The sequence below is a fragment of the Emydura macquarii genome, unplaced genomic scaffold, assembly GCF_026122565.2.
Source record: "Emydura macquarii macquarii isolate MOO-44397 ecotype Brisbane River unplaced genomic scaffold, CSIRO-AGI_Emac_v2 contig_2897, whole genome shotgun sequence".
In the NCBI taxonomy this organism is placed as follows: Eukaryota; Metazoa; Chordata; order Testudines; family Chelidae; genus Emydura; species Emydura macquarii.
The window spans coordinates 54,788,060-54,811,707 of NW_027133034.1; the positions used below are offsets into that span (position 1 = coordinate 54,788,060).

At 39.9% G+C, this 23,648-nt stretch overlaps 1 protein-coding gene across 2 annotated transcripts in view; it reads right to left on the reverse strand.

Moving 5' to 3' along the window:
- Positions 1–22,394, reverse strand: part of RGS7BP (regulator of G protein signaling 7 binding protein) — a 72,546-nt gene extending 50,152 nt beyond the window's left edge. The window contains exons 1-2 of one of the 2 annotated variants that reach the window (XM_067568557.1): positions 21,664–22,394; positions 18,753–18,910 (exon numbers count right to left, since the gene is read on the reverse strand). In XM_067568557.1, coding sequence (XP_067424658.1) covers positions 18,753–18,910; positions 21,664–21,822 — 317 coding nt within the window. In that variant the 5' untranslated portion in view covers positions 21,823–22,394. Of the gene's footprint in view, positions 1–18,752; positions 18,920–21,663 lie in introns of both variants that reach the window. The other variant, XM_067568556.1, reaches the window with a different exon arrangement.
- Between the last annotated feature and the right edge of the window lie 1,254 nt (positions 22,395–23,648).

Sequence of the window (23,648 nt, forward strand, 5' to 3'; positions counted from 1 at the left end):
CAATCTTGGAACACATTCCATTGGGAAATAGCCAGATTTTATCTACATGCTAATTATCATTAACTGAACTGTGTGAATAGTTGTCATTAACAGCCTGGTCCAAAGCCCACTGAAATCAGTGGGAGGCTTTCCAGTGATTTCAATGCCTTTGCATCAGGCCAAGTGAACTCAAACAGGTTCTGCCTCAGAAGTTGCAGGCAGGTAGATCCCCTCACACACATTTGGCCAGATCCAAAATTTCTGATCAGCCTGCAAAAATCCTGATTAAAAAAATCTCATCAATTATATATTGGGGAAATATCCATCACATTCTTCAAAACAATCCAGAACGACACATTCAAACTCTTAACAGGTGCTGTTAGGAAATATGGCACCCTGCTGTATCTTAAGAAATATGATTTTACAACTAAGATGTGGCCAGGCTAAACATAAGAAATGTGACATATGGAACAAACTGCAGCCTGAATTGGATAATCCCAGAACCAGTTGGAGGAGAAATGAAACCTATCAGAACTACTAATATCATATAAAAGAACAGACAAACAACTTTAATCTGAACTGAAATGCCAATAAAGAAATTCTGCTCTTCCAGGGAAATATGACATAATCACAAAACAATCCCAAGTGCCTACTCCTTTATAAAGATACCACACAAAGCCTTTTTTAGATATGCTGGCCCACCTGTGTGCCTGCTTGCTACTTATTTACAAACATAGTTATTGCACCAAACAACTAAACATGAGTGTAACAACTGAAGCTTAGGTTCAAATCCTGCAAGGACTTTTATACACACATTTAACTTTACTCAGTGGGAGCAGTGTAGTGTGCGAGGTTAAGCATGTGCATAATTTTTTGCAGAAGCTAAATTCCCATTTACATTACTTGCCTGTACAACCTCTGTTAACTGTGTAATCGCTAACAGTTTACTCAACTGACAAACAAGCATTTAGGCTTATGGAGCTGACAAAAATTAAGTCAAAATACTCACTCTTTATGGTAGGACAAATATAAAATGAAGACACAGAAGAGATAAATTAATTAATAAAATAAAATAAAATATAAATAAAGCCAAACTAGTGGCATTGACTCTGAAGTGCAATGAGTGTTGTGGAAACTCAGCACCTCCGATAATCAGGTATAAGATATTTCAAGTTAGTTATCCAAAAAATGAGGAAAACAAAATCAGTGGCCACTTCTGAAAATGTCAGCCAGAGTTTTTAATCTCCATACAAATACAAATAAAGAGGGCCAATTTGCCTCGCTGAGAAATCAAATTAATGGGAAGAGAACTTATTGGTGTTAATGAATGAGTAACATTCAGTGTAATTACAGAAGGATCAATAAAATACCAAATGCCAGGATCAGATAACATACTGTGTTCAAGAGTGCTTAAAAAATGGAGAAATCTTTAGTTGACTTGTTTTTTAAAGTCAATCTTAAAGAACAAAACAAAGAAAAAAAAACTCAGCAAGTATGATATTATTTGAGAAAGGTTAATGAGATATCAGATTGTATATTTCAGTTAGCCAACCATCAGCTGAGGGGAGGAAAGGTTTTGCAAATAATATTACTTTGAAAAATACAGTTTGATTAAATTAGTCAGCATTCTTGCAGAAGAGGAAGGACATGCTTCACTGACTTCTGGGCATTCCTTGAGGATATTAATGTCAAAGGAGAAACAGAAAATCAAGAGGCTATCAAATATTTTGATTTTCAGAAGCATCTGATAAAGTTTCACATTAAAGGTTGTTAATGTCTAAGGCGCACAGGTAACTGATAAAGAGAAAGTTAGCTCCCTGGCTTAAAATAAGGTCGAGGAAATGTGATGAAAGGTAGAGATAAATGCAATTGTTTCAGTGAAAAGAAGTTACGAATGTGGTACTGCAGGATCAGACTTCTCATTTGACCCCAAATCCTACCCACTCCTCAGTGGTCACAGATAGCTAAGCTTCTATTGGAAAGAATAAATAATGAACGACCCTCGAGATAGTCTGTGGCATGAACTGTAGTGAGTATAAAACAACATTATTGAAGAAACTATAAAAGTCATACAGTGACCCTCGATGTTCATCAGTAGTTACTGCAAAAGATGGTTATTTAAACTATTTATTTAAAATAAAACAAAATGGTGAGTGGTTTTTGTTTGCATTTGTTTCAGATGGTGAACTTTGGTATAATAACTCAGTTTAATTCTGTTCATTGTTCTGAAAGAACCTGAAATTCTTTTTTTTTTAAAAAGCTTATTTTAACACATTTACAAACTGATCTTTCATTCCAGGTATCTGTTAACCGTTCTCACTAATTCTCTCACTTGCTGCTAATTCATCTATGTATTGATTGTCTTTGTTCCATCCTTTTTCAAATGCAAATATATATTTAAAAAAAATATTCCAGATTTAAAAGAGGGTCGGTGAGATAAGGAATAATTCTATAGAAGTTAAAGGAATTAAAGCAACACAGAACCAATATAAGAACTTCTAACTCTCAAAATTCTAGTAACATGGATTTTCTAAATTTAAGCAAAGTTTCAGAAAGTGACCTCCTACATAGAGGAACTAAAATACTGGTCTGGATTCTAAGCTGTGCTCAAGGCTGTATTTCAGTGAAGATGTATGAAATGACATTAAAGTAATACAAGGTGAATCAGGCCCATAAAGCATTGGGCATAGAGAGACACAAAGATGCTATTTCTGCCCAGCTGGTCCTGGGACCAGTTCCTTGCCAGCCTAGCACCTCAGGCTGCTCTAAATCTAACAAACCCGCACATAATTTCTAATCAAGTTAAAGTCTCAGTCTTTATCATCAAAGTGCTCCATGGCCTGGGTTCAGGATACCTAAATGGCTACCTAAAGCTCCAGAACAAAGACTGTGGTCGACCAATTCCTCCTCAGGCACAATGAAATTCTCAGCAATAAAAGTAAAGTTCATTTGTGCAAGACACAGAACCTTCCCAGGCCAGGAACTAAGGACCACCACAAATCTCCCTACATTCTGCTTAAAGTGCGGGGCCCATTTCTTTGACTTGGCCTTCTCTGAAATAAACAGGTAACAGATATATTTAACAAACAACAACTACCCTACCAAAGCAAGACACTCCACTCCATATGCATCTCCCTGGGAGGAAAGGATGAGAAAGCAAACAACACGTGGTGTAGTCATGTTGCTTATTACACTATTGGAAGGCACTCAGATGCTACAGTGATGAACGTAGTATAAAAACCTATACAGAATAGAAAACTAGTGTCAGTCCAAATGGGTTCAGTTTTTTTTTCCTGACAAAAGATGTAATTTCTGCAAAATCAACATTTTGCCATTTTAAAAAAAAAGTTCCATCAGAAATTTTTAAATGAAATGTTTGTTTCAAGTTGCATTAATCTGTATCTGCCTATGCTGCTGTAGTGTCTCATGGGAGTTGTAGTTTGGGAGTCTCATGCCCCCATTGTCCTCTATGGGCTGGGCTTCTCGGTTGAACCACCTCTCCCAGCTAAGCCAGAAGGAGAGACCGCAGGTTATCATGGGAAATGTAATCAGCCAAGGAGACTGGCCCATAAGGGCATGAGACACCCAAACTACAACTCCCAAAAGCCCACCCCGGCAGCATAGGCAGATGCAGATTATTTTAGATAACCTGAAATGAAATGCTTTGATTCAGGAATGTTGAAACCTTTAATTTTTTTTAAAATGTTGAAAAATGTTTAGACTTTTGTTCTGCAAAAAGTGGGCATGTTTTGAAATATCGGCATGGTCAACAGGGTGGGAATTCCATTTTTTCATCAGCTGCAAATGACTTCCAGGTCATGATATAAGACTTTTATGGTAAATTGAATTATTCTGATGGGAAAAATACTCCTAATTTCAAAAAGCTATTTAAAAACCCTGTCATCATAAGAAATTTAAAGCAAAAACAACAAAATCCACTAGCATCTATTTTGGCAGAATTCAAGAAACCATAATGGGATAAACTTTAGACAATATGTGTATGGATTTAGTCATGCAACTTTTTGTGTTAAGGAATCATGACACAGAGTGCATCACACTAAAAATTTACCTCAATATTTTGTGCTCCCTCTGCTGGCCAAGCAACAGCAGTCACACTATCTAGCAATTATTATTCCTGGAACTGTAATAGCACTGCAAAGAAAAATGTTCTGGCATGATAAAATACTGTATAAGTTGAAGTTGTTAATAAAAAAACTGGTTAGCTTCCCCATTCTATCTGATTGTCTGACCATTATGCTAACCCATGAATGGAAGCAGAGCTGGCCTTTGAGAACTGTATCTTGTCCTGGCCTGACAGTAGTACAGAACAGAAATGCCAGAAACATACAGTGGTCTGAGTTATGGTTTAAAGGAGACGATGTGGTTTAGAGAGCAGTTTATGATATCTGCAGTCATTCTGCCTCTACTAGGTTCTAAAGGCCTGATTCTTAAAGGTATTCAGGTGCCTACCTACGCACATCTTTCGGGGCCTACGGACCTTTAAAAATTTGGCCCTCTGCCCATTTTAAAGTATTATTTATTTAAATCTATATCAATGAAGGTTTTGTATGGGAATATTTCACTGAGCAAGGGATTCATCCTGTGACATACTGATAGTTTATTGAGAGGTGCTCAGCACTTCAAGCACTGGGTCCTAAGCTTGCAGCAATTATTTTACAGGAAAAAAACCACTAAATTGGTACATCCCAATTGCCTCTTTAGTAAAAAGGTTATTATAAAAATATCATCTTTACTTGCCCTATTTCGGAAGTCATATAATAGCAAAATGAAAATACTTAGCATTTCTATTATGCCTTTACTCCAAGGATTGAGATGTGATTTAAAAGTATTAAATAATTTTCACAATACCCCTGGGAGGTAGGTTTGTTTTATTATACATTTAACAGGTGATTAATCTAAGGCACAAAGAGAGGTTAAACCCAACATTTTCAAACTTTATGGGGTCTCAAATCAATATTTTGGCATCTAAATTAGACGTTGTGGTTGGTCAGCAAAATAAAAATAGGCCACTTTTATTTAAGTGCTTAAATAAGGACTTAGATGCCAACACTTGAAAACTTTGGACTAAAACCAAGATTTTTCAGAGATGACTAGTGATTATGGGTGCTTCAGTTTTCAGAGCCAAGCCTCAGACATCTTAAAAGGGTCTGATTTTCAGAGGGCAAGTGCTTCGTTTCTCAAAGTCAAATCTCTTTAAGGCTGTGGTTCCCAAATTTTTTAGTACTGAAGCTTCCTTACAGATATTTTAAAATTGGTGGCTCCCCACAACCAAATGCCATTCAAAAATTTTTTAATCAACTCAGACACTAGATACAACAAGGACACTAGAGTTCAGATGATTTTGCAACTTTTTTGTGTGGCAACCCCATTGTTCTTTCTAGTCATAATTGCCACCCCATCAATGCACAGCCCCACATACCAAGCCCAATTAAGATCATTTATCAAGAATCTTGAATATATCCTCACCAGTCATTCAGGTTGAGATATCTTTGCAAAATAAAAATTCTTCAACTGTTGTACTTGCTTTGACAAATCTCACATAACATGGAAGCTGAGCCATATTAGCTATGTCTGTGGATTCATCAAGCTGCAGTGCAAAATATTGACTTTTCTTAATTTATTCTACCTCTTGGTCCTGACATTTTCTACAAGTCATCTGTGAGGCAGCAGATGGTATTATTTGACACAGGAATGGTTTTCAGTGTCATGGCTGCTTGTTCCCCAATCATAATTCTACACACATCTGGCTGCTAGAAGTAGGAGTGTCATGACTATGGTATGTGCTTGTTTATTGGTGTATGGTGATTTGCATTTCGCAAGTCCATGGCCACAACATAAGATGCTTCTAAGGCTTTTTGAAGAACAGTTGCTTCTCTAAAAGTGACTCTTTTGTTTAATTCTTCTTGTTTCAGAAGGAAAAAAATCGCCATTCTTGGTTACAAATACAGGGGATACACTATGTCGCTGTGGTTCACCAGGCCTCAGACTGTCAATCGCTAACACTCGAAAACAAATGCCACATTGTGGCTGTGGACTTTCCTCAGTAATACTGAGACACAAAACATACAAACTTTAATAAAATCATCATAACCTTCAGCTGAGCGTTTGCTCATGTAGGCGTAGCACTCGGTAAAAACTGTTCCATTAGAAAGACAAGACACACCTGTCTCTCCCTTAGCCCTCTTCCCTTATCTGCTAGTGTTGATGCTGCCCCTGCTGGCACTTGGAAGCCTCTCTTTGCCCTCCACTCCACCAGTGGGCTTTCAGCCATGACACTTCCTGCTGGAGGATGCAGACAGGCTCCCAGCCCTGGCAGCAGCACCGGCATCATAAGATGCAGATACATAGATACGATAGAATTGATTTTTAAGCCTAGTTTAATAGTTGCTCATTTAGGAAGAAAAAAACCAGCAGGCATACTGATTGTTCCCCCCATCCCCCCACCAAAAAGCTCTGATGGCTTCCCCATGAATCGTTCGTGGCTCCCCAAGGGAGCCACAGCTCACAGTTTGGGAAGTACTGCTTTAAGGTGTCTCCAGTGGGGCACCCGAAAATCACAGCACCCAAAATCATAAGCCAGCTTTGAAAATCATGGTGGCCTAGGTGATTAGTAGCAGAGCCAGGCAGAAAACCTAGACATTCCAGCTCAAGGAGCTGAGTTCTATTAAACACGCTTTCGCTGTGAAAACACTGATAGACAAGATGAAAAACCATTGTCTTGTTTGGTTTCTACCACCTAAACTACCTCTTCTAGAGGCTCTTGATTTTGCTCTTTTCTGCAGCTCCGTGCAGTTCCAAAAGCTTTGACAATCGTTCTTTATCCAAAAGAAATGTAATATGCCCTCCTAAGAAAACTGCTTTAATGGAGAAGCTCAGTAAAGCTTTTCATCTCTAACAGCTAAAAAGCACTGTTTTGGAAGGAAGAGCAGAATGAGACAATAGTAGGTGGTGAACCAGAGCGTAAGGGAGAGCAAGATAAAGGTTGCAAATATGTTGTGTTGTCTAACTATATCAGTGTATTCTGATACTGGAGCGTTGTTAAAGGGACACTGACAACCTAATTTAAACTCCAAATGTGGTCGTGTTTTTAAAAATATATTTGTTTCCATAGGCATTTTTTCCCTCCAAACTTGTGATTTAAAAAGGTTTTGTTTAGCTAGAAATAGCTTATACCCAAATAGCTACTTCAACCTTACACATAGTGTTGCTATGATAATGGTACAGACACATTTATTTACCTATAACTGTAGTACCCATAATATATTCCTTACCCATCTCCACATTCTGGGTGCCAAACAGATTCAGAGCCATGGAAAAAAGCTAGAGCCTAAGTGAGTAGAATGCCTGGACACATGCACACTAAGGGCATATTTACACTACAGTCACGGGGTGTGACTGCAGCTTGTGTAGACGTAAACAAGCTAGCTTTAATCTTGCTAGTTTGGGGGTCAGAGTAGTGGAGTCATGGCAGCATGGGCAAGCCATGCAACTAACTACCCAGGTTTCTGGGTGGGCTTGTATAACCAGTGCTGAAGCAGAAATTGCTGCACCTTCACTACGCCAGTACCTGAGCTTGACAGATTAAAGCTAGTGTGGGTATGTCTGTACACACTGCAATCACACCCTGTGACTGCAGTGTAGATATACCTTATTGTGTTAAGAACAAATCTGTAAAGGGAAGCATTTATGCTCTGCATCCTCAATATCCTACTGCCTACCCAGAGCATCTCTCCAAAGGCAAGCAGGGACAAAGGAAAGGTGAATCTGTGGAGGCCAGATATTTTGAGAATGCCGGTTTTAGTAAATAACCTTGTTTTCTCCTCCATTAATTGCTTCCCTCGATTCCACTCTTGGAGACTAGCCATTAAAAGTGTCTGGAATCACAAATGATGATTTTTGTTTGGTTTTTCTTTTTTCCCTGTAACTTAAAACGGACTAAATCGATTTCATTCACAATTTGTATTTTAAAAGGGTTTAAATGAGATTCTGCAAATCATGTTTTAGTCCAGAGCCAATTTTCATGACTGAGTCATAAACCCATTTAAGTAAGGGTTTATAATATAAATGGTGTCACCACAAGGCAGCAGAAATACAGTACTACTGATGCAATCTGAACTAAGCTGTTTCCTTCTTTAAAAGACAAACTTTGGAGTCAGGAAATTGAGTATTACAGAATGAAACCAAAATGTTCAGTTAGGCACTAAATCCATAATTTGGGCACCTAAATAAGTGGCCTACCATTCTGAGCACTCAAAACTTCCACTTAACTCACTGTCATAATTTGAAGTATGTTGTAGCCACTGCATATTAAACTCCATTTCCCCTGTGTGGTATAAATCATGATTTTTTCATGAGTCTCACAATATTTGGTGTTTTTTTCTTAAACCCCAGTACCTGGGGTCTTGTTATTAATGAGACTCATATTTCTTTCAACAAACAAAGTTTCTAACCCTTTTGGTGGAGGAGGAAACCTTGAAAACATGAATCCTAAAGACTCAAAAAGCAGAAGGCAAATAAAAAGAACCCCAAAATTTTATCTCATGATTTTAAAACTAATCTCATGATTTTGAGGAGCCTGATTTATTATTTTTAAATGCTTGGGCAATATGGAGACTAAGGGTCCTGCCCTGCAAGGTCCAACTCCCATTAACATTAATAGGGTTTGTGGATGCTTAGCACCATGCTCAGAACTTCACAGAATTTGGCTCTAAAATATTTTTAAACCAAATTAAGGCTGGCTCCTGCCACCCTTACTCCCATGAGTAATCCCTAATCATGAGTAGTATCACTGGAGTCAGCAGGGCTATTCCCTTGTGTATGCACTGGAGAATAAGACATTATGACTGAAATTCACCCCTGTACTAAGGTCCAGCATGAGGGATGTGCACAATGAAAGCCTCACATAAACCCTCAAATATGGGTTTAATTGGTTTACAACCATTATAATCCAGGTCCTCTTACAGGGGTGAACATCACCCTATATGATTTGCCTCTGATCCCAAGTTCAACATACTCTAAAATACAACATACTCTTTAATAACGTGAACAAGGGCTTACACTTTTCTGCATACACACATGCTGACAAAATGCAGTCACACAAATGTCACATAATTTGCTCTGACATTATTGATAAATTGGATGTTTGTCATTATTCTGCTTTTCCTGTACAGTGTCTCAAACTCTGGTAATAAAAAAAGACATCCTTCCAAACTATTTAACTTTTTTATACAAATAAATAATACCCTTCTATGAAAGCTTAACCAAAGAAATACCACTGTGAGTCTAAGGATAATTCAGAATATAATTTAAACATACTAAAATTAATTAATTTTCCATAATTAAAGATCAGTCTTATTTTTTAAATTCCATAGAAAGAAAGAATAGTCAGTGAATGTTTGCAGCATAGCAATTATTGACAGTTTCACCTCAGTCCCGTTTGTGACAGTAGCAGGTGACTTTGAAATCTGGAAGAACACTTGAGTACAGGTACAAATTTAAGGCCCAACCTTGTTTTCAGAGCCTGATCCTACTCCTACTGCTGCCACTGTGAATTTTGCTATGGAGTTCAATGAAGACGATTCAGAACACAGGTGTTCCTCGTATACACTAAATTCCCACTGGAGTCAGTGGGATTTTAGAGTCTCACTGTGGGCCTCATGCTTCTCCAGTTAGAGGGAGATTTTCAAAAGCACCTAGGGGATTTAAATTGCATTCAATGGAACTTGAGCTCCTAAATTCCGCACAAGGCTTTGAAAGTCTGCCCTTACTAGATTTCTAAGGTAAGTAGCAGTTTTCCTGCTTGAATAGTAAATATAATTCTGCTAGACAGATTGTGTCTAAACGAATGATTCACATGAGCTAGTTCTATTTCAGATCTACAGTAAATACATCCTTTAAGAAGGCACAGAATTAAAAAAAACCTCTGCAAAGTGGCAATTTGTGGAATAAATGGACTAAAAGGACTTCTGGTTCTGACTGTGGTTTATTGTATAAATTGATTCCTTGGAAAACAGGGTTTTGCATCTTTGAATACAGTACAAATAAGTATTTAGTCATTCTGTGTTCTCCGATCATCAGAGAATTTACAGTATTAGCAGACCATAAACAAGACCCAAACAGATGGACCAAGTGAGATGCAGTCTTCTCATACTTTAATAAATTCAAGGCCTGATTATTCCATGAGTGGACATGGACAACTTCCATTGAAATCAAGGGGTGTGGTGCACAATTGGCAAGGTAACTGGGCTCTTCCTACTTTCTATGGGCTGATATTGCATTCCTTGACCATCCCAAACTTATAATGGTTTGTGGAACATGAGGAGTTCGGGTGATGTACGGAATACAGGATGAAGCCTGCTGTGGGAGGAAATACAGCAATAGGGTTACTACTAGTGTGTTCAGAAATTGTTTTCTTCTACAGGTCTCGGTAGGTTTGAGTATGCCTCTTTTATACTGTAACTGAGGGTACAGTCACAGGTTACTCTCACTGTTATGCATCCCACTGCTGCTTTTACTTTTCTCGGGAATGTATCTGCAAGTGCCTTGAGTCAACAGGTGCCTTTATTTCAAAATAATCTTGCACATGATATAAAAGCTATATAAAGTAATCAATAAAAGGCACTTTAGAAACTAGTGCTCCACCCAATATTTCCATAATATATCATTGTGGGCCAAATTCTGCCACTTTTATTCATCCTTTTATTCATCCTGACTAGTACTTCACTCCACAAGTAATCCCCTTGAAATCAGTGGAACTATTGAGGTAGTAACGCAGAATCTGAAGACAGTTGTTAAGAATCCAGCTTCCTAAGAATTTAAAATTTAGGATTTAAATGTTCTTATCTAAAACAAATCAATAATATGCTATACCAACATCAAGCAACTAGTTAAGGCTTTTGCAATCCAGCAAATTCAACCCTGTGCAGAGGGCCAGTGCTCAAAACAGGGCATAAATGGTACCTGGGTCTTGTGCTGGTTTTCTGCGTGGGGGTAAATTTGATCTTTTGTGCATTTGCCAGCACATGGGCCAAATCTGTCCATGGTGAAACTCTACTAACCTCAACATAGTTGCATCAGGAATGAAACTGGCTCACTGAGTTACGATGAAATCCTTTTGGGGCAAGGACTGTCTCTTACTATATGTTCATACAATGCTTAGCACAGTAGCACATGTTCTTGATTTGGTTTCTAGGCATTAGTGTAACGCAACAAATAAACGACAGTAAGTCTTATGCTTCATGTAAGTTGAGGGCTTAACTGGTACTTAATTGGTAAATAGACTGATGCTAGCTCTCTTCACAAGGGTGAACTTCAAAACATTTTATTAAATAAGACCACCTGATTGTCAAACTGCAAAAATCAGGAGAGGCACATGAGGGCACGTGTAATTATTGAAACTATTTTTCATTCTTTTTTTTAATTGACTAGCTGCCAGACTTGCAGTGTCCCTTTACATCATTAAAAATATATATAGCGGTCAAACAGTGTACTTTGGGGATGTCAGACAGTGTGGGACAAGTTCTGATCTCTTTTACAGCAGTATAAATCCTGGAGTAATTCTGTAAGTGAGAAATCAATGAAACTCCAGATTTAAAATGGAGCAAATAAATCAGAATGTGTCCCCACAACATTACGTATTCCCACTAAATAACAGTTAGATTTTTTGTAAGCATTTAAGGGGACTATAGTAAATGTTAACAGAAGTTGTGCATTGAGAGACGATATCAGGTCTAATTTATGATGGGAATGTTTAGTAACAAACATGGGCTGGATCCTGCAAGCTTTGTTCAGTGAAACTGGATTCTGCTACCTTCACTAATGTTGAATAGAACATTATGCAGTGATTAGTCCCTATAAAATACATAGGACTTCTGGCCAGGTAAGGTATTACTCCACATAATTTAGGTAGAAGAAGCTGCAGTGCAGAAGCCAGACATTTTTGTTGTTGTTTTTACTGAATCAAGTCAGATCCACCATAAAACATCCATTCTTCTGTCATTCTGAAATGTTTGCAATACTTTGGCAAGGGCAGATTAATGTGGGCACAACTGAGTCCTAGATACACCATTTACTATAAGAAATAAAACACTGCAGTGAAAATTCATTTAAACCTTTTCTCAGACCACCTTTTTTCTATTTAACTAAAATTATACATACCCAATAGGCTATATTCTGCTACAGCTAGGTGAAGCCCTGCTGAAGTCAATATGTTTATGATCTCTGATCCAAAATATTCCATATGTAAAAAAGCCAAGTTAGCAAAAGGTGAGTTTGGCTCTAAAAATACCACAGCCATAAACTGTGGCAGGATACAGGGGCACTTTTGGTCCCCAATCCTCAAGGAATTAACGCCAGCATCACTTTCCCCTCCCCTTGTATGGGTGCTCTGGGGAAAGACTGAACCGGCAGCTGCAGTGAAAATAGCTGTGTAGGGTTGAGTTCCATGTTCTATGTAGTTGATACCCAGTGGCAAGAGCTCTGGTTTGCTGTTCTTTTGCTTGCATTACCTCATTTTGACTCATGATTATAAAAATTCTCTCCTGTTGACCAGCCCTTATTGACCATTGCAGTTTTATGTTTCTGCTGAGCGATCCTCCTTCTTGCAGTGCCTTATTTAATTTCACGAGTTAATGGTCACATTTTTTCCTGTTTTGTTTGTCTTCAGATAGCTCTCACACGGTTATTGGTTTGAATTGTCCTTTTTTAAAAAAATTGACTTTTTCAACGTGAAATATTTTGGAGCAAGATTTTTTTTGTTTGCTTTAGAGAACTGCTAATTATGAATTTAAAATCCCTTGATTTGGGGGAAGTTCATAGAAATTTTAATAAAAAAAATCAAGCAGAAATGAATTTTAACTCAGCTTTTTGTTATAACCATGGCAATTTACAGGCATTAAATAAGCCAGAGGAGTCCAGAAAACAATATAAATGTATTGAAAACGGCAAGGAAAAAACAACAGTAACATTGAATAAACATCACATCGCTCAATCAAGACTATACTCAATGCTTCTGTGTGCTGTGAGGAGTGGAATGCAATGTGGCCAAAGTAAAGTTGCTGTGGGAGCTTTAACTTTAGTTTTTCCTGAGTTTTTATGATTTTTTTGAAAACTATGCTGCTTTACAATTCCATTGACAAAGGGCTTTTTGCATTGACTTGGTTATAAAAATAATTAATATACCACCCTGTAATGTAAGGAAACTTTATCTTGGAATTCTCATGACAAGATTCACTACCATGGCTTAGAATGTCACCATAACCAATTGATGGGAATTTTTCCTTGTATGTTACATAATTGCTTAACTATTACTGTCTTTCTATCAAGAGAGACACTAGAATACTCAATTATATTATCAAGGTTTCTGGAGGCAAACCTTGAGTAATTTTACATGTTACTAATAATATAGTATCAAGCAGGAAATAGCCAAAGGTTCTGCACAGTTCTATAAAGTCTAGATAATGCCTCAAAAATACAGCTTTGTCTAAACAATAAGTCCAGATTTTCAAAGTTAGATGCACAAAACTGCACGTGCACGCACACACACACACACACACTTGCATGACCAACTTCAATGCAAAAAGAGCCAATATTCACATGTAAATCAGACATTAGCACATAGACATGGCCAGTTAGCTGTTTAGTTGGCACACACAGCATATGCATGGCACATGTATATCAGGTATCTGAGTATGTAAATTATGCATTTGCAAAAGTGTGTGTGCAGTTGTGCATGCCTGTGTTTGAAAGTTGAGCCTTGAATTCTCTTTCTGTCCTTGTTTATACCCCAAAATAATAATGTACTTTGACCACAGACTCAGCTCTCCCCTCGTTGCCCCCTTGCCGGTCGCTGCCCTGCCCAGTCCCTCATGTTCCTATAGACCAGCCCCTCTTCCAAAAAAGAAACATACTTTCTCCTTCATCCTCACCCAGATCACCCAGATGCCATTCCCGTTTTAAAATCTTCCTCTGAACTCTACCTTTAAAGAAAATCCTGCTGACTCATTTTCTACTGCTGCTGTAGTCTCTACTGCTTTGACCCTTACCTGCGCTACTATATAAGCATATAATATGGAGTATAATTCCACTGAGGTTTCTAGATTCTGATACCATAATAAATTGCAATAATTCAGCTCAAGGGCCAAATCCTATTCACCTTATTCTTGGAAACAGTCTCTTTAAAATTAATGGAACTTCTTGTGGGAGAAAGGTGAGCAGGATTTGACCTCAAGCAGCACCACAAGAAAGGATTTCCTTGTATTTCCATTGCTGCAAGCTGAAGCTCTAAAGGTGGAATATTTCTACTTCAAATGTTTTTAATTTATATTCTTTATTCCCAAAAAGTCATAGTAGTGTGAGTGTGGTGCCACCTCAATATATTACTTCATACACTATCTGCTTATTTATGGAACTTCAGAGAAACATGTTTCAACACGAAAAATATATAAGCAAGCAATTTAATATTAGGATGGATTTGCATTTAGGCCCTTGTTACACCATTGCCACCGGGATGGAGTGAGAGTGCTTTTTCACAAGAAACTAGATGTGAATTTCTTTGTACTGCACTTGTAAGATTTTAAAGTATTTCATAGTGTAAAGAGAATTATTTTATCTGAAGCATTTTCTGAGTATAGGACATTCCAGTAGGGGCCATATTAATATTGGGCCAAACTCTGAAGTCCTTAACCAGGACTGCATTATCCCCTCCCAAAGGAAAATCTGCAGGCTGGAGGCATAGTGAGGCAGTGCTCCTGAGAATTCTATTGCAGAGTTCCTCCTGAATCGTTACGTTGTGGGCTGGTGCCTCCATATGATAGCCTAGGGGCTCCGAAATTCTCTAGGAGATCAGTGGGAGTCTCTCTCTCTCTGCACTGGCTCTGGCCCCGCTTCTATTTGCCCACTCCTCACCTGCAACCTAACCAGTCTCTGCCCTCTTTCTTGTGTGAACCCCTCCACCAGGTCCGTAAGAGAAGGGGAGAGTATTGCAGAGGTGGCTGTGGCCAGCTGACATGCTACACCCCAGGACAACTGTAACTTTGGATGCTGTATCAGAATTTTCAGGAACTAAAAGTACAAAAAGTACAAAAAGTACAAAAAGACTCCCTTGGTATTCAGTGTAGGAACATTCCATGCATTTTTATTAAACGTGTTTATGGCTATTTACTATTTTCAGTTGTTTCTTATTCCTTTAATTTGGTTCAATATATTTTAAGTGGTGCTAACAAATGTTAGACATTCTTCTTGGTATTGATTTTAACCAATAATTGTAATTTAATGTTAAAACACTCATATTTTAAACTTTTCTCATCGCGTTCTATATTCAGCAGGGCCACCCAGGGCTGTGTCCCCACAACGAACTCAGTGCCAAAGCAGTATGTTTCCCGCCGTCTTGTTCTTTTGTCTTTCTTCTTATGTCTCCCTCTCATTTATTTTTAAAGGCTGCAGAAGACACCCATACCTCCCTTTCCTTTTCTAGCTGCCCTCTCACTTAGATTCACCCTTTCCCTCCCTCTACAACTGGTGCCTTCTCTTCCTTTTCCCTACTCATTCCCGCCCATTTATTTCCTGCTCTATCTTTTTATTCTCAAACTACTGACTCTTCTGATCCCAACTCTCTCCTCAGACCCCCATTATTGGCTTCCCACTGGATTCCCACTGCAGTCCTTTCCCAACACCACCACTATTTCCCCTCCTATGTTTCCTTCCAATCCCGCCTCTCCTAGTGCTGTTGCCTTCTGACCGGTGCATTCTAGTCCTCAAAAATCTTTCCTCCTGCTGCTTTCCTTTGTGTTATATTATCATCCCTAATGCATTTTCCCCTCCAGTATGTCTTATCCCTATTTCAATCTAGACCCCAACCCATGTGCAATACATCATTCTTAAAGAATTAAGGACAGATCCTCCATGTCTGTTGCCATCTCTATTTCTTTCCCTCTTTCAATTCTCAATGCATTCCCAATCCCTAATCTGGCTCTCTTAAATCCAGTCCTCAAACAGTGCATGAAACAAGTTAATGTGGCGCTCACTATTGCCCTCATTATTCAGGTGAAGAAGGCTAAGCATGTGAAACACATCTTCTTATATGCCTATTGGACTAAATAAGTAATTTATAGAAGGTGGTGTTTTTCTAATACTTACCCGTTGTTATGGATATGACATTATTTAAAACAGTTTTAGATTAAAATGTCCAGTCTCACAGCAATCACTGAACCTGCAGGACAAGTGTACTAGATTTCCATCTGAGACCTGATCACATTAAAAATCACGTATTTGAAACAAGCATATTTCCTTACCTTTGTTACAACACCTAAACGAGATGAACTCTAAAAACTGCAGTTACTTTTCACTATTCACTGTTTACGTTCTGCATTACTCTTTCCTTTGAGGATGAGAAAGAATGGAGTAAATTTCACTTTTGTTTGTTCTGTTCATTCTCAAGTTCCCACTGCTGCCACGTTTGGGTTGCACACAATGCAGTAAGTATTCATTTTTTAAAAAGCTATTTTTGGGGCGGGCGGAGGTGAGGGGGGAGGTGTTAATTCTGCCAGAGCTAGGTTTTGTAAGAGCTTGTCTTTTGTTGGGGAACAAATTGGAGTGAACAGTGTCTATTTTTAAAAGAGAATTTTGCACAAAATCAAAAAAGAAGACAATTATACCAAAAATAATGTGCTTGGCCAGTGTTTTTCCTGTTTTGGTTTTGGAGTGAGATTCACCAGGGGTGCAAGAAGGCCAATACAATGCCCTCCACCTGACTTAAGCCCCATAGGGGCTGGCTTGGAGAAATCATGGGCAGAACAGCCACAAAGGAATCTCTGTGCATCATCTATATGCCACAGAAAGCATCTCCATGTTGGATCTTCACAGGCAGGCACAGAAGGCTAGGACGAGCTGGAGGTGAGAGAGCTCCCGAGATATACATTTACATTGATCCAGTGTCCCTAACACCCTGCACGACTGATGTTGAAGGACTGGGGGCAGCTACTACAGTTTATAGACTGAAGGAGCAGAAGCAGGGGTGCTGTGCAGCAGCCACTAAATGACTCAACAATAGGCAAGTGGATTTCACCTCTCAATCCATGTGCACTTCACCTGCACAGAAGCCAAATATTCAGGCTTTATGAAAGTGGAATTAATTTCACCTTTATCAGAGAGATCAAATTTTTCTCTTTGTTTATCCTGCAATGTGACACAATCCTGAATTTGTGATGACACATTCTGTTGCCATGACAAGGATGTGATGTCACAAATTTAGTAACATAGCTTTACTGCAGAATCAAACAGGAATGATGGTCTGGGAGGCTGTAGCCCTCATTTCAATACAAATAGATTAGAGAATTAGCAGACATAAGAAAGATGATTTAATATAGGAGAATGTGATAGCTGAATACAGATGTAAATTATGGAAATGATTTATGTTTAAATTCTACATATTTTAAAATATGTCCCACTTCAAGGGCTTGATCCTGCCTGGTGCTGAGTTAGTTCAAGACCCATTGAAGTTAGTGGACAATAAGGCGGTTCTTTAAAACGCAGGAGGCACATGGCAACCTGCAGGATCCAAACTTAAAATATCTAAGACAATAGCTCCTTAAATTGTGGTCTGTGGACCACTTATGGTCTGAGGAGCACTTGCTGGTGATCCATAGAAAGCTTGCTTTTTCTCATCCTTGTTTTCAGCTGAGAGAAACAGAACAGATGTGAAGAGAAGATGAAATGAAGAGATGTTGTGATTAACTTTTTTCCAAAAAGGACAAAATACTTATTACATTAAAGAGAACGAAAAATACATAAATATTTCCCCTCTAGGTATTTTCCATGTAAGCAACTGCTGTAGTTCCCAAAGGGATGTCACAAAGTTGTGAATGAAGCAGGAGATGGTCCCACAAGACAACATCTCTTTTAAGATGTGGTCCACACTAGGATAATCTTTGGGAACTGTTGATCATAAGCGCAGAAGCTTAGCCTCCCTATTTTGTACATGCAAAATAACTGTAGGTGTAAACAGCAATATTAGCACCTCTCAATACCTGCACCCCAAATTCAGTTGCAGGTGCAAATTTTACAAATGTAATTTGCATCTGCAAAAGGGATGCTGGTCTCTTGAAAATCTGGCCATTAGACTATCTGTTACATTTACCTCCAAAATGAGAATTTTTGTTGTCCTGATACAATTTGTTTGAAGAAATGTAAGAATTCCCCCTACATGAGTTCTGAGTGGTGTGCAATTTTAATACTTCTGAATACGTTAGTGATCCAACGGTGATTTCTTTTCCTGCAGAGGCTGTTTAGGTATTTATAAAACCATATTCTCTTAAAGCCTGCTCCTGCAGTCCTTAGTCATGAAATATTCCCATTAATGTTAGGACTGTAGGATCAGGTTTTGGAATTTCATCCTGGAAGCTCAATCATGGATTATATTCTTTTGATCATTTTGTGACTACCAATTAAAGGCCAAATTTTTCTCACTTTACATAAAAATCTCAATGGAATGAATAGGATACTATCATCAGTACCAAATTCCTATCAGCAGCATGATTTGGCCCAAAATGATGCTGTGATAAGGATTTGCACATTCCGTAAAATCCAAGAGCATACATCTCTTAGTTTAAATCGTAACACTGATGTCTGCATAAACTAGTAACATAACAGTTTGGTGCCTTTGTCCAAAGCTCTCTTGATCAATCGTTTTAGCAGCCAGAGACTTGAATATTATGAAGGTACTTGGTTGAATGGAAGAAGTACCAGAAGACTCTTACCCAGAGATTGCTGCTAGTTTTTGGTGTGCTTGATAGGCCATCTCGCATCCTTTGGTTCGAGTCTTGTGCATTTCAGCGCGTAGAGCTGGACAACTGACAGAGACATCCCCAATGGAAATGACTAACTCCCGATACAAAGCCACCAGGGTATTGAACTCCTGAACAAGCTGAAAAACAGATTGTTTGCTTACATGAAACATTGAAACACATTGATAAAACAATGGGGCATTTATAAAAACATTCCTACTTCAAAGCCTGCTCCTATTGACTTCACAGGGAATAGGATCAAGTCCTTAATCTTTAGTAAATGGGTAAGGGCCTTCATGTGAGCTGCCTTATGTGTACCATAAATGTTCTCCTGCAGGAAAGTAATATTCCAACACTATACCTCTGATTGTTTTTAGGTAGTTAATCTTAAATGTTATGCAGACATAAATACAGTTTCTCTTCTTCTGGTAGCAAGAGATTATTTTTTACCATAATGAAAGATGAAAATGTCTCCAGAGATGATTCCTTTCACTCCCTTTGGTTTCTGATCAGCAACACATTTAGGCAGTGGAAAACATTCATTTATGCACTGGAGCCTTTGCTAATTTATTTTGTAATGATTTCCTTCCTGTCACTGGCCTCTAACCCAGGTTTCAGACTTGAAATTGATCTGAAGTTGTTGGCTGATAAGGCACTTTCCACTTAGTATTCCAGAAAGCACTTTGGCCAGTGTGAAATAAATAGACAAAGAAATAAACCTCTCAGCCTTGCCACAGAAATACTCCAACCCAGCATCACACTAGCAGACACATTTGGACGCTACTAGGTGAATTGGAACATTCACAACATTGGAAAGATGATTATTATTTTGTTCCATTAATCTACAATGTGGGCTCTTTTTATTTTAAAGAAGCAAAATGTATGTTGACTTTGAATGCAAGCATGATCTGCAAGAGATAAAAGCATGAATAAAGGCAACTCTTATTGGGAAAGAAGGGGGTAAAATCTGGATCTGCCTCGACCCTACCAGGTCCAGCCAGATTTGGGGGTTATCCCCCCAAATTCTAATGCCTAAATAGAAAGCAAGTGTAGCTGCTCATATTGAACCAATACATTCTGGGCCCTCATGCTTCCTAGTGCAAGACTGCCATAAAACCCCAGCTCCAGTACTTGGATGCTGCCAATTTTGACCTTCCACCCGCAAATTCACTAGCTGCTTTTAAACACCAAAGGACCAAAACAATCCAGACCCTAATGCATCTTTGTACATTGCAAAAAACAAAAACCCAACAACCAACCAACCAAAAAAACCCCCAAACATAAAAAACCCCGATGAAGCACCCTGGATCCTGCTAAATTTGGCCTCAAGTCCCCCAGTCCCATGGCCTAAGAAGAGAACAAGTGTAGATGCTATTGGGCAAAATAATATCCGGACCACAATCCATTGTGGTGCAATAGTTCCAAAAAAACTCAAATCTGGCACCTGGATGCTGGTGTAGACAGCCAAATGTTGGGAGTTATCACCTCAAAGCCATTGCTTAAATAGAGTACAAAGGTAGCTGCTTCTATGCCACCACAGAATCTGGACCCTCGTGCATCTGAGAACAGCAACAGCACAAAAAGGTGGATTCAGCACCTGGATCCTGCTGGATCTTGGCAATTTTTGGCCCCAAACTTTTTTTTTTAATCTCAAACCTAAACATGCTACCTGTTAAATAGTGAAGAAGTGCAGCTGCTCCAATTCCATTTCTTCTCTATTAAGCTATTCAAATATGGGGGCTTAGAATGAAAAAAAGTTGCTGGATCCAGTAGGGTCCACTTCCTGAATATGTGTATTTATGGTGCCACTGTAACAGTTTACAACAGAGTCTGGACTTTCTTGGTTCACTACCAGCAGCTACATTTCTCCCTCTATTTAGACAGTAGAATTTGGAATATTAGAGCCAAAAATTGGAAGAATCTGGCAGGATCCAGGTACCCGATGCATGTTCTAGTGCTAGAGGGCTGAGATTCAGCATGCAGATTTTTCATGAAAAATAGCAGCAGATCCACTTGTTTTCTAGTTAGATTCTCTAATTTGCAGAATTGGGGCCCAAAATTGCTAAGGTCCAGCTGGATTCAGGTGCCAGGCATGAGATTTTGTGCCGTTGTTTTGCTGGAACATATTGGGGTCAAAATATTTAGAGCATACTAAGAGCGACTACCCTAGTGAAGAAATTTGGTACTGTTACATTTGAAGGGCCAAAAATTAGATGGATCCAGTAAAATCCTGGTACTTAATCTAATATTTTGCACTGCTAAGGCATGTTGGTGTCCAGGATATTTTTGGCATACTGAAAGCACCTATACTTGTTATCTATTTAAGTTTTGGGTTTTGAGGGGTTGGGGCCAAAATAGATAGAATTCAGCAGAATCTAGGTGCCAGATCCTGGTTTTTGCAGCATTGCTCGGCTGAGATGAATCAGGATACAGAATTTATTAATGCATTCGGAGTAGCTACTCTTGTGATCTGTTTAGGCAAGCCATTAGAATTTGGGAGGTCGGGGCCAAAAATGTGGCTGGATCTTGTGGGAAACAACTGCCGGACCCGGGTTTTTGCAGGCTAAGCACTGTTGTTGCAATGGGATGCACTGGGGCTGGATTATTTTGGTGCACTAGGCGCTTCTACGCTGGTTTTCTGTTTTGCTAATACAATCTGGGGATCAAAAATCTGCAGGGTCCATCAGGAGTTTTCCCCTCTCGCGGCACATGGTCTGTCTTTAGCCATTACGACTTGGGTGTCAACTTAACCGGGGACTGCAGTTTTAAAAATAGTGCAGCTGCACGTGATCGGAATAGACAAACTGAAGGGGGAGTGGTACTACCGCAAACTACAAAAACACACTGGGGGGTTAAGAACAAAACCCCCCTTTGTTTTACCCACCATCTTGCAGTCCTCCAGGGCTCTCTGGGTTTTGTAGGTGCTCTCAGAGCTGCTGCCTCTGCGTTCGCCGTCCCTGGCGTGCAGGGAGGTTTTGCTGATCTGGAAGATAGAGCCAGCGGTCCTGGGGCGCGTCTTGCGCCCATTCGGTGCAGAACTCATGCATACACATCCACCAAGCAAAAGCAGCTGCTTTTACACTGATCCCAGACCAGTAGGAGCGGGCAAAATTGTTTCCGCCACCAGCGGCAGCGCGGCGACGGGCAGTCCGGGGAGGGATCCACAAACCCTTGTCGTGTTGCTCAGTCACCCCCGCCCGTCTTCCACTCACAGGCTGAAATGCTGCGGCTGGCCACCTTCCGCGGGCAGGCGGGCTGGGGAAGCGATCGCGGTGCCGGGCAGCATCGCTGCCCCCACTGAGACAGCCAGGCAGGGGGAGCGGGCTTGTCAATGTCTCTCCCTCAGCAGCATGTCAGCCCCTGCAGCGCTAGCCCCGCGCTGGCACGCTGAGCCCTCCTCCCTTCGGCATCGATTTGCAGGGCGGGCAGACACAGCCGTGGCTCGCAGCTGGGAGTTGCCATTCAGAAGGGAATTCAGCCTCCCAAAGCGGCGCTGCTGCCAGGGCTGTCTCTCGCGGTGTCCTCCCAGAGCAGCGCCGTCCCTAGGAGAGAAGAAGGGCCGCGCGCGCGCCCGTGTGTGTGTGTGTGTGTGGACGTGCGCCTGCGTCTGCCTGGACTCGAATTGCTCGGCTCTGATCGTTCGCCTCGATCCGGTCTCCAGGTCGCCTTGCTGAAGACCCCACACGAAGCCTTTGGAGGGACCGGTTAGACGCAGGGAATCTGGCAGGCTGACGTTGTTAGCAACATAGCACATTGATAGGGCAGGAATTACTAATGTGATCCATCAACGCAACTCCCCCTGCTCCTGCGTTAACCCGGCGTGCTTAACCCAGTCCCAGCCTCAACCAGCATCCATTGCAACGTTACTGCCTCCTATCTATTATTAGAAAGGAGACGTGTCAGCCTGAAACCCGTCACCCCGTGCCCATATGGAAAGCTAAGCGTTTGTGACAGGCTTGATCTGATTTGTGCAGGTGTCCAGGTCAGCTCTGATAGCTACTCCCCTAAATGAAAACTTGTCAGATTCACAGCTTGCTAATGCTCAGCAATTTGCACCGTGAGCAATCGTACCCCAAAAGTTCTCTCTTTCCCTGCGATATGGCTGTAGGAAGTGCGCATCTCCTTGGATCTCATTGAGCCAGCTACAGTACTGTTAAAAAGTATCCTTTACAACAATTAGCACGTCTGATTTTTTGCAAAACTCATGGGCTAATCAACAATAACTCTACTTAATTAGAGGAAGGGGTTGTCTTTTTAAACAACCATTGGTTCTTTGGTCAAAAATGGTGTCTTAGAATACAAATAACAGATATTCTTTCTATAGAATTTTACACTTCAGAGAAAATGCTCTTGTCTGAGGTTGGGCAGGGGAATATTTTTCAGTGCACATCACAAAGACTCAGTATAGAAAAGACCAATAGACAACAGACCTTCTTCCTGGGGGGGTAGAAAGCATTATATAAAACATTTCTTCTTGTTTCCTCTCCACTCCTTGAATCCCATAATATCCCTGCACAGTGGGGTGAAGTTTGAAACACCCCAGGGAGCTAATGCACCTTCCTTCTCAGAAGGAGAAGGCTGCAATGCTGTGATAATATTGGCTCAAGTCAACAGCCACATTCTCCAACAAGCCTAATCAGACACAGCACATCCCTGATACAGTTGATAACCCAACTTCAGTGCCAGTCCTGACTGCAAACCTACCCCCACCATCCCTGTTAGTACTAATGCAGTAATAGTCACTTCTGCATTTGCCTCACTTGGGGTATTGCATGATAACTTTCTCTACAGCACAAAACATAGAATCTTTCATAATACAATATGGGATATTTTACATATACAGAATCTTTAAGACCAAAGAAACACTAA